General features: G+C 46.8%; 1 protein-coding gene across 1 annotated transcript in view; it reads left to right on the top strand.

Moving 5' to 3' along the window:
• PKP3 (plakophilin 3) overlaps positions 1–13,881 on the top strand; it is a 48,839-nt gene that overhangs the window by 18,800 nt on the left and 16,158 nt on the right. The window contains exons 2-4 of the mRNA XM_028736247.2: positions 11,106–11,194; positions 11,665–12,398; positions 13,688–13,811. Of these exons, the coding sequence (XP_028592080.2) occupies positions 11,106–11,194; positions 11,665–12,398; positions 13,688–13,811 (947 nt within the window). The remainder of the gene's footprint in view (positions 1–11,105; positions 11,195–11,664; positions 12,399–13,687; positions 13,812–13,881) is intronic.

Raw genomic sequence — 13,881 nt, 5'->3', positions numbered from 1 at the left:
AATGTCGGCAAGGGAAGTCGGGGGACTTTTTCTTGCCTGTGCCAATACACATGTGGGTTCTCCAACTAAAAAGAAAAGGAGAATCATCAAAGGTATAGATGGATTACGTTTCCTCCCACAAATACGGTACCGTTCATGCCAACAAAAATACAGGAGCATCCAAACAAGCAGGCCGGTACATATCACTCCTACCCACCATCCCCAATATCTCCATGGTTCCTCCCACCAATATTCAGTCATGGTGGGTATCGTGTCAGTCACTCAAGGGTATGTGTGTAACTACCTCTAAGGCCCACTGGGTGTATGGTACTTCGATGAGTGGGAGAAAGAGAAGCACCTCCTGGAGGGGGGTTTGGTGAGAAATAAAAAGCAACACACCCACAAGAATAGACTGCTGCTAAAACTCTAGCCTGGTGAGGAGTCAAATGCCCAATGGGGTGGTCCCCTTCCCAAATTATTGTAAGTCTCGCTCTGTCCCTATATTGTGGTAGGATATTATCAGGTGGGTGAGTTCGTAGAACAGGTACGTTGGGAGCGCTGCCCGCGGGCGCCCCTCCCATCCAATTCTCCAGCTGTGCGTAGAGATATCAGCAGAGCGGTCGTCAGCGGGCGCCTGGAGATAGTCAGCCGAAGGGAGTTCTCTGGATCTGGTGTTACTGTCCAGTCGGAAATGGCTTTCTTCACTCGAGTATGGTGGACCCACGGGGTGATGCCAGCAACCTTCACAGCAGTAGGTGTAGAGAGTAGCACAGTGTAGGGTCCCCTCCAGCAAGGCTGTAGGGGGGCTCGCTGCCAGTCTTTCACCTATGCTTCGTCACCTGGCTCGAACTGATGGAGCCAACACACAGGGGTTGCGAGCCTGGGTCCACCTGTCGAGACAAAAGAAAACTCGGAAGAATATCTGGACTTAATTATTCAATTGCATATCCTGGCTAGCATATGGAGTTAACATTCTAACATATGGAACTGGTCTTCCAAACAGAATTTCAAAAGGTGACAGGTGGGTTTGCTTTGACGGGAGACTGCGGACCCTGAGTAATGCCAGAGGTAACATTGTCACCTAATTAGACCCAATTTCCTGTGTCAGTTTGGATAGCTGATTCTGGGGTCTGTATGCTGTATGCAACTTTCAGTTGATCTGGAGCGCTTTTGCCAGTCCCTGTAGGACTGCATGAACAAATGCTGGTCCATTGTCAGATCCTATGGACCTTGGCAATCCATAGCGAGGGATGATTTCCCTAAGCAGGCACCTGGTTACTTCAAATGCCTTTTCAGTCTTTGTTGGCCATGCTTCGGCCCTCCGGTGTAGGTGCACACTGCCACCAGCAGGTAGCGGTGTAGTCCACAACGGGGTAATTCAGTAAAGTCCACGACAAGATCTTCCATAGGTGCAGTTCCACTATGCTGAATCCCTGGGGGAGCCAGTGGTCCGGCTCTGGGATTATTCTTTTGACACAGCAGGCATTTCCTGGAGATCTGGGCTGCCAGTTGGTAGAGGTGGGCTATATAGAAGCATTTCTCCAGCTGCTTGGTTGTAGCATCTGGTCCTATGTGGGTTGAATCATGGTATCTCTGAGCAACCTGCCGAGAAAGGGACTCTGGAATCCATATCCTGTCATCAGGGGTAAGGTACCATCCTTCTTTGGACGATGTCAGCTCCTGGGCATCTGCAGTGTCCTTTTCCTGCTTTGTATAAGCTGGCATGTCAGTGGTGCTTAAAATCTCTTCTGGGACCAGGGCTCCAATAACCGAGGCGGGGGCCGGTTCTTGGGCTGCTTCCTTGGCCACTCTGTCTGCCAATCGGTTTCCTCTGGCCACTTCTCCTGGTCCAGTCTTGTGTCCATAACAATGGATAACTGCCACTGCCTCGGGCTCCCATACAGCATCCAGAAGGTTCAATAAGGCTTGTGGGTGGGCCACCTGGCTTCCTCTGGAGGTAAGCAAACCTCTTTCTTTCCATAAGGCTCCATGGGCATGTAAAGTCAGGAATGCATACTTAGAATCTGTATAAATGTTTATCTTCTGTCCCTTTGCCAGGCTCAGGGCTCTGGTAAGCGCAGTTAGCTCTGCCAGCTGGGCCGATGTTCCAGGCAGGAGTGACTTTGCTTCGATCACCTGGTCTTCCAGGGCTACCACTGCATAGCCTGCTTTCCGGTGTCCAACCTCAATGAAGCTGCTTCCATCCATAAACCATGATGGCCACTAGGGGTCTGCTTCATCTTTAAGGTCAGGTCTGCTAGAGTACACCTCATCCATTACTTCAATGCAGTCATGCGTGGGCTCCTCACCTACTCCTACCGGTAATAGGGCAGCTGGGTTGAGGGCGGTGGTAACCTGGAACTTCAAACGTGGGTGCAACAATAACATCTGACACTTCCTCATCTTCGCTTGGGAGAGGAAATAGGTACCCTTCATGTCAAGCAGTGCTGGGACTGCATGCGGAGTCACACAAACAGTGTCTTGGCCAAAAGTAAATTTGTCTGCTTTGTTCAGTAGGGTAGCTACTGCCACAACTGCTCTCATGCATGGCGGTAAACCTTGTTCTGTAGGCGTCAGGCGCTCAGATAGGTATGCCACGGGCTGCTGCCAGCTTCCCAATTTTTTTTGGCATAGCACTCCCTTTGCTGTTCCCTGGTCTTCATCCACAAACAGGGAGAAAGGCTTCTCAGGATTCGGGATGCCCAGCGCTGGTGCTTGCTGCAATGCCTTTTTCAAATCCTTGAAGGCAGGCTGTTGCTTTTTCCTAAGCGGCCTCGCCCTCCTCTTCTTCTCCTAACGGTGGACTTCCCGTCTTCAGAGCCATCAACTTCTCTGCCTGGTACTTCTCCTTTTTTCTTCTGGGTCTCTTTTTCCCTCTGATTATAAGTGGTTTGGGCTATTTTCTAACATCCATTTCAGGGTGTGGCCCATCTGGATTTTTCGGCAAATATCGGGCGCTGCCTGGGCTACAAAAGGCAGTTTTTATGATAGGGGCATTGGCAGCCTCATCTGGGTCCACAGGGATATACTGGCGGTAGGCTTCCTTCAGCCTCTTTAAGTAGGCTCCAGGGGCCTCCTCTGTCCCTTGTACTATTTCTCTGGCCTTCACAAAGTTGGTGAGTTTTTCTGGCTGCCCTCCTCATGCCATTGAAGACATTCTGGCGATAAGTGGTGAGGGTATTTTGCCCTTCAATGGTCTGATAATCCCAATTCAGTGTAGTTTCAGGATATCCTGTTGCAACAGCTTGATCTCCTGCCCCCTGCGCTCTCATGTGTGCTCGGGCTTCAGCATAAATTCGCCTAGCCTCTTCTGTAGTTAGCAGGGCATCCATCAAATATTACACATCATAAAAAGTGGGGTTGTATGTTTTAAAAAAAATTCCCTCAAACAGCTTAATTATTTTGGCAGGGTTTTCTTCAAATGAAGGGTTTTGGTTCTTCCAATTACAAACATCTGCACTAAAGAAGGGGACATGTTGAACTGTATGAGTTCTATTGGGCACCACCCCATTAGGTCCCGCGGGGGTCGGAGGGTCATACACTCTATGGAGAGGCATCACTCTGGCCGCGCCCTTCTCCTGTGCTTTATGTGCCCTATGGAGGGTCACTCTTTTCACTGCCTTTCCCACTCTTTCTGCCACTTTCTTCTCTGTTCCCCTATACATCCCGCTGTTTTTAACATATGGGGACTGACGTCCACTTCTCATAAAGTTCCACATACTTTTTCAAACGTTTTGCCTGTTCCTCTGTTCATATCTTTCCATCACTTGTCAACTTAATCAATCTTCCTACAAATGCCTCATCCTCATCATCCTCTTCTCGTTCCTCCCTTTCTCCATCTTCGCCCAGGTCTTAACAATGCATTGTCCACGGGATTGGGGGCTGGGCCATCTGCTCCCTGTGGCGGGGGTGGTGCCAGGGCTGTTGCCGGGGCATAAGGCGGTGGGGCATCAAAACTTTATCTTCTTCCATCTCTGAATCCTGGAGGACTGGGGAGTTGTCCTCCTGTCTTCCTGACTGAGCAGATACGGCTGCCTGAGACTTTTTGCAGCATGACTTCAGCCAGGAGGGGGGGGTTCTTTTCCACATTGGTCTTCCATGTGGAAATGTAGGGGATTTGATCAGAACGGACATTCAAAATGTTCTGATATAATGGATTAATGAGTTGCAAATCAAGGGTCCTAATGGACGGCCAATTTGTTATTTTGGGTGGGCCAATCTAATTCACAATGTCCTCATCTTCCCCTCTCATCAGCTTGAATCCCCAAAAGCATTTCAAAGGGGTACTTTTACTTTGGCCAGAACCCATTTCTTCCAGATACTTCGCTACTATTCACAGTAAAAATTCTCTCACACAACAGACCTGCCAGAAAATGCACAACCCTGCAATCACCCAAGGGGAATGCTAAGCCCTGGCCCACACTTCACAATTCAGTCACTAGAGTATCTTGACATGCAACATACAACATACAAAACACACCAATATAATTTCAACATGTAACACACTAAACACACCAAAATAACTTCAGCATGCAATACACAAAACACACCAAAATAACTTCAGCATGCAATACTCAAAACACACCAAAAAAATCACAATATATATATATATCCCTCCCTCTTCTGTTCCAAATTTTTGCTGGTGGCATTCTCCTGCACAACCAGTCCCCTTTTTACCAAACCTTACTGGTGGCATAACACTGCCACGCCCTTTTTTCCCTTCCTGGTGGCCCTCTGCACAACCAGGTGAGGCTTGATCAGACCTCGCCCCCCTTTTCCTTGGGGGCCCACGCCCTTTCCCTTGGGCTTACCGTTTTCCACTGCGGACCTGTCCCCTCGGCGCCGTCCTCTTTGTTTTTCTCCCTCAACAAGATGTCTCCACTGCAGGACAGTGTGGCCGGCTTCCCCCACAAAACAGGCGGGGTGCGCGCTGAAGCCTGCAAACGCTGCTGAGCTGTTCACCTTGGTTGAGCCTGGCCCTCTGGTCCGTATTGGGGAGAGGGCTGATCCCGGACGAGCCCCCAAAGAAATGAAGCCTTATTTACCTAGGGATCCATCAGCCACGCCATCCCCGGACCTTGGAGGGAACAAAAGTACCAGGAAAGCAAAATCTTCTTTGGAGAAAAAGTTTATTGAAATCTGTCCACAGAAATATTCTGTACACAGAGACAGCCAGCTAGATAGCTCCTGAAAATACACTGGCTGTAAAGAAATACGCATCTACAGACTTCTTATACTCTTCTGAACACTCTCCCCCCTCCCATACCTTCTCAAATTATTCCCTTACATAGCACATCTATATTGCTTGCTAAACACATTTTATTGCTTGCTAAACATTCCCGTCTTTCTGCTAGCTAAGCATTTCCTCCCCTTTCCTTCGTACACGTGTCTTCATCTTTGCATTAGTAAGCATAAGGCAGGAAAAGGGGCCTCTTTAAGCAGCTGGGTAGGAAATGAACTTTTGACCTGCCCGCCAAATTTAGTAGGTCTGGTTAGTTACTGCTAACAGCAGCGGTTTCTTGCTAGCTGACTAGGCAGGAAACGACCTTCTGACCTGTAGCTAACATCAGCAGTTTCAGATAGCTGGTTAGACAGGAAACGGCCTCCTGACCTGTCTGATTTAGACTTTGCAAATAACTGCTGTCTTTGCTAACTGTCTGGCCGAAATTTGCAGAAGTAAGATTAGCTCAGAGATTTACTTAGGAATTTACTGCAGATAGTATTCACAAAGTACAGAGCTTAGAAAATATTGAGAGAAACCTTTCCCATCTCCCTTTAATTGAGAGAAACCTTTCCCATCTCCCTTTACTATAGATTTTCTTTTGATGTTTTGAACTACCATAGATCTTTTAAACCAGTCCATGGTGCTGTTTTTAAGCATTAAATAATACTACTTCTCTAAGCTTGTGCACTTGCATATTTGCTATGTCAGTATAACTTGATGTTGCAATAGTATAGCTAGCTAGTTAGCGTGTTCTGTGCCAAGTGCTTAAGAGTACAGCATGTCTTAGGAGCAAAAACTGTTCCCCAGCTTTAAAACACACACACACAACCAGGCACACCAATGGTGTTCTGTCTCTGGGGAATGCACAATATTTCCAGTCTTAGGGGTGCATTTCTTATGGTAACATCCAAAAAACTGCTAGTGTAAACTTGCCTATGGGGATTAAGACTTGTTTCTTGGTCTGGTTTGAACATCAGTCAAAATAAGGTTTTGTTCATTCAAGTTTAGTGGTAAACCATGTTTTACACTTCTTCTGAGTTAAGTTGTTATCTTCTACAGATTCTTCTAAAATGGATATGGGATACTGCTGTGCGTATCTCCTCCCTCACAGCTGCAAAAGCAGTCAGATGGTTCTGAGAAAAAACATTAAACGTTGGCTCAGAACAAAATCTGAGCCCACCAAAAACATTCTACTTGCTGGATTTTGGCTCAGGTCTCTCCCGATGACTCTGCAGCTTCTGAAATACAATCACTCAGTAGCATTATGGCTGCGCTGATAGCTGGTCAACTCCCTTCAGCTATCCAGGAACTGTGCCAGGTTACAGCTTTCTAAAAAGGGCCTTTGTTAAGCAACCATTTAAAAAGTGTTTTAATATTTATACAAAATGAAAGGATGCCTGGGAAAGAAGGAGTGGAGAAAGTTAATGGAGAGGGAACACAAGGAGCTGAAGCCTATTAGCTAGCCCCTCTGTGGGATTGTCTTGCATTTCTGTTTGTCGGAAAGGAGAACCAGTGCAGCCAAGCAAGAAGAAAACCAAGCGTTTTGCAGATAAGAAAGTGAGAGGACAGCTCCAAAGCCATTTCCCACACTGTTCTTTGGCACTTAAGTTGTAAACTACGACTATAGGGTCCCTTTTGCGAAGGGCACAGGAAGCAAGTGCCTTTGCTTTGAAGGTTTCCTCTACTAACATTGCCGATGCAAACTTGCTCAGTGCTGATAGCAGTGCTAATGTCCTGGTCTTTCCTTTTCTCTCACCCACAATATGACCTGTGATCAAGGATTGTGTGTGACACAGCTGGGAGAACATCCAGTACCATGCCGTGATTTGGCTTAGTGTTGTGTCCAAATCTGGGCTCATGGTTTATCTTGCTCCAGACAAACTGTGAGCTGTAGCCAAGGTTTGTTCTATGGTTTGCCATGCTTAGCTCACAGCAGCATGGCGGCAGCAGGACCAGAAAAAAAGCAAAGTGGCCAGTCTTCTCTCTGGGAACCTGCATGTTTGCTTATTCACTTGAAGTCAGGCATCCCCAACCTGCGGTCCTCCAGATGTTTTGGCCTACAACTCCCATGATCCCTACCTAACAGGACTAGTGGTCAGGGATGATGGGAATTGTAGTCCAAAACATCTGGAGGGCTGAAGGTTGGGGATGCCTGCTCTAAGTCATGGTTTGGCTTAGTGTTATGTCCCATCTGGGCCTCTGACAAGTGCAAAGCCAGTACAATTCCCTGCCATTTTCATTTCCCACTTCTACCTTACAGTAGCCCTAGGAGGCATGCACCTCTGAACAAGGGCACCTTTAATAATCACCACGCTAATGATTTTTAATCATAATGGATGAATAGATCATCTTTCCAAAATGTGCAGCCATTTCCACTTTCTTCCCAAAAAGTGAATGGAGGTGTCATTACCCAGAAGGCACTGTGCCAGATCCCAGTACAGTGTGTTCTGGGATATTATCCAGGAATTCATGCGTAGGTGGAATGTGAACCACCATGCTATTACAATCTGATTAAAAGAGCGTCAGAAAACCACCACAAATAAATGGATGACAGGAAAGGGAAGAGCCAAATGCAGTAAGATGGAGGATAACTCATATCTCAGTCTTATGAATTTAAAATGGAAGATGGAAGCCTCTGAATGAGGGTCAAGCAAAGACAAAACAACCTGACATGAGAGAGATAATTGGGGAAGTCAAGAGTCCTATAAAAATGAAATAATACTTTACTTGGCTTAGAAAATAGACAACTCAGAGGGCACAAGCTAAAGTTTATACATTTGTACCCTTCCTGCTCACTGTCCACCAGTTCTGCAATTCCAGCAGCTGGTCTGGCTGGGGACGGCTCCTTCTGGCTTACTTCCCACAGCCCTGTTGCCCCCAGAAGAAGCCGGGTGCGCAGCCAGAGGCCCTGTTTTTGTTTTGAGTAGCAAAAACAGGGCCTCTGGCTGCGCACCCGGCTTCTTCCTCCTGCTCCTGGCCTCCTGCTGAGCTTTGACTCAAGCCCCTCAGCAATACAATCATGAATGATGTGAAGAGAATGGAGAGAGAAATTGTCTACCTTCTCCCATAAGAACAGAACACAAAGTTGCTCAAGGAAGTCTAAGATGAAGAAAAAGTACTTATTCATAGAGTGGTTCATTAACTAATGGCATGAATTACCACGAGTACGGTGATGAGTTCAAGCTTAGCTTACTTTTGATAGCTGTTACCCATGATTGCAAAACTGCTTCCATTGTTTTGAGCCTGCATCCCTAGTTTAAGTGAATACCAGCTGTTTGGAAATGAACTGAAGGGTATGATTGTTGCCATATTTTTTTTTGTCTAGTGACTTTGTCAGAGACACCTGGCTGCCCACATTCTGAGGCAGAATGATGGACTGGCTAGGTAGACCTTTGATCTGAACCAGCAAGGTACTTATTATGCCCTTGTGTTCTTTTTGAAAAGCTTTGAGCCTTTGTAGAGGATGAAGGTGTCTTTGGAAGAACTGACAAGCTCAAAGAGTGGAAGCTAGACAGTTGTCTTGTGGAAAACAAGGAGGTTCTGAAATAAAGGACATTTTTGTAACAGTAATTTACGCTTGAGAAAGTGTGGGACACCTCAATGTGTTTGCGAGCTTTTTGCTATGGTTCTGGCAGGCGCTACAATGGATGGCCTCTCCGAGCTATATAAGGTTTGGCTGCAGGCAAATCCAAATGACTAGGAACATATGGTGGACAAGAGGGACATTGCAAGGGCAATGAGGGATAGCTTTGAAAATTAGGTTCAGATCAGAGACCCTTGACAAGTTATTGGATAATTGGCTATGCAGTCATGATGCCAACAAGCATTTAAGGGTGATAATAGATAACCAACTGAGTCAACAGTTTCATGCAGTGGAGTGAAATGGAGGCCAGTGTAATTTTAGACTGAATTAACAGAAGCTTTCATATCCAGGAATCTATCACGCAGTAAATAGCCCTGTGCTACTCAGCATTTATCAATGCTCAAGTTAGTGCTAGGATTTAATTTCTACCAGGGTTCATTCCTAGGATCTGTTTCTAATGACAGGGTTCATCCCTGAGATAGAGAAAGTTAGGTTGGCCAAAAGTTCCTCTGTGTAACTGCAGAAAACATATTCCACACTTCTGAGTAACTGTAGCGTTCCCAGAAATGAGTTATCAATAGGAATGAAATATAGATCATAGTGAGAGCAAGGTCCTTAAAGGACGTTGGTTAGATAAACCAAGGATGAAATCCCAAAAGCACCCAGGAAAGAACAATTTGGTGCATATAACGTCACTTGGCAAAGGCCTGGGTAGGTGAGAAAAAAAGATAAGGTAATCCAGACACATAATCAACTGTTTCCCAACCAGAATGCCTAGGACTAAAGAGGTGACATTGCTTAAGAAGTTAGTACAGGGTTCTGAAGGTAAATAAAATCCTGAGTAAGGCCAGTCCTCGTGTGGTGGAGGATTCATAAGGTCAAAGGTCTGGTGGCTTCCACTTCTCTGAATTCCCTGGGCTGCCATAAGGTATGGAACTGTGTCATAGACAGCCACCATGGTCTTTCATCACACAGGCTGCATGGTCTAAGATATATATTGCAGGAAGCCATGACAGTGACATTGAATCTCCCAAATATAGATGGAGGATAGTGGTTTCTGGTGGACAAATAGCATAGACATCATGCTATGTCTTGCTTACAAATTTTCAGCTAGAAAAAGAATGCTGGATTAGGTGGATTCTTCTTGATGTACCTTTGCCTTTATTTCCAGGAACCACAATTTCTATGTGCAGTGTCCACTACTGTCCTCTTCTGGTCCCATGGAGGAGCCCATGTAGCAAGAAGAGCTCTTAGTTGAGCAACCTGCTCAAACCAGAGCTGGAATTGAAAATTTGAGCCTCTGCCTCCAGTCACCTCTCCTAGGCTCCTAGGACTGGGACTTCTCCTGCACTCTGTAGCTTCCTATCTGGCACACACTCTTTGCCATTAGACTGGCAAGCTAGTATGAGAGGCACTCAGTTCCATGGGCCCTGGGAAAGATTCCATTTGTGGCTCCATCTCATGTTATATGAGATGGGCTTCAGTGGTTCCCTGAACCAGCATTGGAGACAGAGTCAGGAACCTGATGTAGCTCTGTCTCTGCTATAGTCTCTATTTTGGTGTCCTGCTCTTGCCACTCACACCTGGCCCAGGGCGGGGCCTGACAGGCCTCACAAGGACTGCTGTGCTGCGCTGCCCAGGAGGCAGTCTGGAATCATGACACCTAGCCTGTGGCATCTCCAGTTAACAGGATCTCTCATTGCAGGGCTAAGGACCTGTGCCTGGGACCCTGGAGAACTGTTTCCAGTCTGAGGGGACAATATTAGGCAAGAACAACCAACCATGTAACAGTATAAACTAGTTTCCAGGATTAACTGGGAAACATAACATGGGAGTACGGTGGTACCTTGGGTTAAGAACTTAATTCGTTCTGGAGGTCTGTTCTTAACCTGAAACTGTTCTTAACCTGAAGCACCACTTTAGCTAATGGGGCCTCCTGCTGCCACCGCGCCACCGGAACATGATTTCTGTTCTCATCCTGAAGCAAAGTTCTTAACCTGAGGTACTATTTCTGGGCTAGCGGAGTCTGTAACCTGAAGCATCTGTAACCTGAAGCGTCTGTAACCCGAGGTACCACTGTAATTGAAGCCAAGACACTTGTTTTGATTAACATAGAAACTGAGACCAGCCATGGACCCATAATCCAGAGCTCTAGAATTTGAAGGGTAAAGTCTGATATTTTCATGCATATCGTATTTCTCCTTCCAAGTTTAGTCAACTCCAGCCAGTTGCTGTCCTGCTGCCCCAACTGTTGGACTGTTTGCCAAACAAAGCAATACTGCCCTTGCTAAGTGAGCTCAATGTATTCTTGTCCTGCAGGCGGAAACTCCACCAATGGCCAATGCAGCACTCTGCAGCAGCACTACAGCTCCAGATCCCAGACAAATGGCACAGCCCCCAAAAGCTCTGTAAGTTCAAAAATCCAGCTCTTTCTGCTGCCTATTGATTGCTAATGAACTGCGATTGTGGGTGATGATGACTGTTGTGATGATTACCACCAGCGTTAAAGGAATCTAATTCCTACTTTTGCCCTCCCTGCTTTTGTAAAACTGGTCCCCATGGTACTATGCAATCTTGCAGCGATTGTTTCAGTAAAATATCCCAGTGACGGTGTCAGAGCCAGCTCTGCCAGCTTTTAAGATTCTGTGCAGAGCAGCATGGCTGTTAACTGAGAGCAGAATGTGGCCTGCCAGTTCACTGAGGATGGTGCCCATCAAGGGCAAATAAATGGGTGGTATGGAAAGATCCCCACTTGACCTTGCAGCTGGGGTGTGGCATTTGCAGCACAAACCAAATACTGTGCAGTATTTCATTTGATAGAAGAATCTATCTCCTTTTGAAAATAAACATTGCACTCCCTTCTTTCCTGCCATTGTAGCTGTACCAACCACCTGCTGGAAAGAAAGGTTACAGCACCATGAAAACTACTAGCTGGTCCTCTCGCTCAGCGGTGGACCTCAGACCCAACAAGAGAATGGCTTCTATCAGCAATGGCGTTGGGCCAAAGGGCCTGGCTTATAGCCCAAATTACACGCTGTCTCAGTCTGCCGGTACTGCACCCCGCCCCAGGTCTTTTCACGAGCGGAACTACCGGGGTCATCAGAACTATGACACCATGTCCCTGCGCTCCCTGCGCCTGGCAGATGGGCCAGGCAGTCCTGGGGGTGTGGATGACCACTACAGCATTGTGTCTGAGCAGCTGGATCCACTGGCCCAGGCAGCTCTCTACAAAAACCGGGCAGGTGGTGGCTTCAGCAGATCCTACACCTTTGAAAGGCAGATGAGCGCCGGCTCCAATGCCGGCATGAAGGGGCCCATCGACTGGATGGATGGCGTGGAGGCACCGCAGAACAGGCCTGTCATCCGTGCGCCGGCCATGCGCACCTTGCAGCGCTTCCAGAGCAACAACCGCTCCCGCCTTAGCACGGGCACCTATGGCACAGTCCAGGCTTCTCAGGCCGGGAACTCCTATGCAGGAATGATGGAACGCAGTTCCCGTGCCCCCTCTGTGCGCAGCTTGGCTGACTCCAACCACCATTTGCAAGACCTGCGTGCCATTGACATGTACGACGGTCACAACACACTGATGTCTCAGCAGTCCTTCTCTGGAGGGTGAGTGTCCTGCGGTTTACTTGCAGGGTGTGGGGCAGAGGTGGTCTAAAGGAAGAGGAACAATCAGGGACACAGAGCATAGTGTTCTTCCTGCCTTGGTGATTTTTTTTTTTTTATTGAAGTAGTTGATCATCACTTGTTTAATGCTGCTCAGAGAGTCATGTGAATGTTGTCTCTCTCTAGAAATATGCCTTTACTCGAGCAGCAAAGTACAACTGATGGTGCTTCAAGGAAGGTGATAGGACTTCTACTCTTCTTTCCCCCATAATTCCCAAACTTCATGTTAGGGTGCTTTGAATGTAACATCCTGAAGCCAAAGCCAAGGCCAGGGGTCAGCAACCTTTTTCAGTTGTGGGCCAGTCCACCGTCCCTCAGACCATGTGGTGGGCCGGACTATATTTTGGAAAAAAATAATGAACAAATTCCTATGCCCCACAAATAACCCAAAGATGCATTTTAAATACAAGGACACATTCTACTCATGTAAAAACACGCTGATTCCCGGACTGTCCGCGGGCCGGATTGAGAAGGCAATTGGGACATATCCGGCCCACGGGCCTTAGGTTGCCTACCCCTGGCCAAGGCAATGTGGCAGCCTCTGTCCATCCACTTGATTATGGCTAGCAGGGTGTTGACTTATGGGTTAATAAGTATACTTCCCTATAAATAATATTTCTTTTTCATTCTGTAATTCCCTTGGTGGGGGTGGGGTGGAATACTATGCTTTGCTTTCTGTTTTCAGCATATCCATTGTGGAAGCACAGAATCTGGAATCCATTCTGGTATCTTTCATTCTGAGACTCTCCAGTCTCATAATTTTGAAGATCAAAGCATTCTTCTAGCCATTGCAGTTAGGGAAGAAAGGCACAGAACTGCGAGAACCGAATAGTAAGGGTTCAGAAAACAGAGTAAGCCTGACCAAAGGTTGCAGTTGTTACTCAGTGTGCTTTTCTGCTGTGCTGGACCCTCCTGTCCTTCATGCATGTTTGCAGTCTTCTCCTTTGCCATATACCGTAATTCTCAATTCCAAACCCCTCTATCCCTCCCCCTTTTTTACAAAATACTTTTGGTTTTGCAAAAAAGAAAAGAAAAACCCTTTGTATACCTCCAATCTGCAAACATGATAAAATAAAGATATTAAGATTTGCTTAATATACATTTGGATATATTTGTGTGTGTATATATATATTTAAGCACAGCATTCAGGGGACATTTATTAGAGCTCTGTGTGAATGAGGTGAAGATGGGAAAATGCACACTATCCCCTCTAACTAGGCATTGGTTTTCAGGTTTGATGACATTGATCTCCCTTCTGCGGTGAAATACCTGATGGCCAGTGACCCCAACCTACAGGTGCTTGGAGCTGCCTACATCCAGCACAAATGCTATAGCGACAATGATGCCAAGAAACAGGTGAGGCAGCAGAGGCATATCCCAAGGCGATACTGGGAATGGGCCATGCCCAGGGCCTGAGCTTGTTTCC

This window comes from Podarcis muralis, chromosome 1, assembly GCF_964188315.1.
Source record: "Podarcis muralis chromosome 1, rPodMur119.hap1.1, whole genome shotgun sequence".
NCBI lineage: Eukaryota > Metazoa > Chordata > Lepidosauria > Squamata > Lacertidae > Podarcis > Podarcis muralis.
The sequence above is the reverse complement of the archived record's forward strand: the minus strand, read 5'-3'. Positions and strand labels throughout refer to the sequence as shown.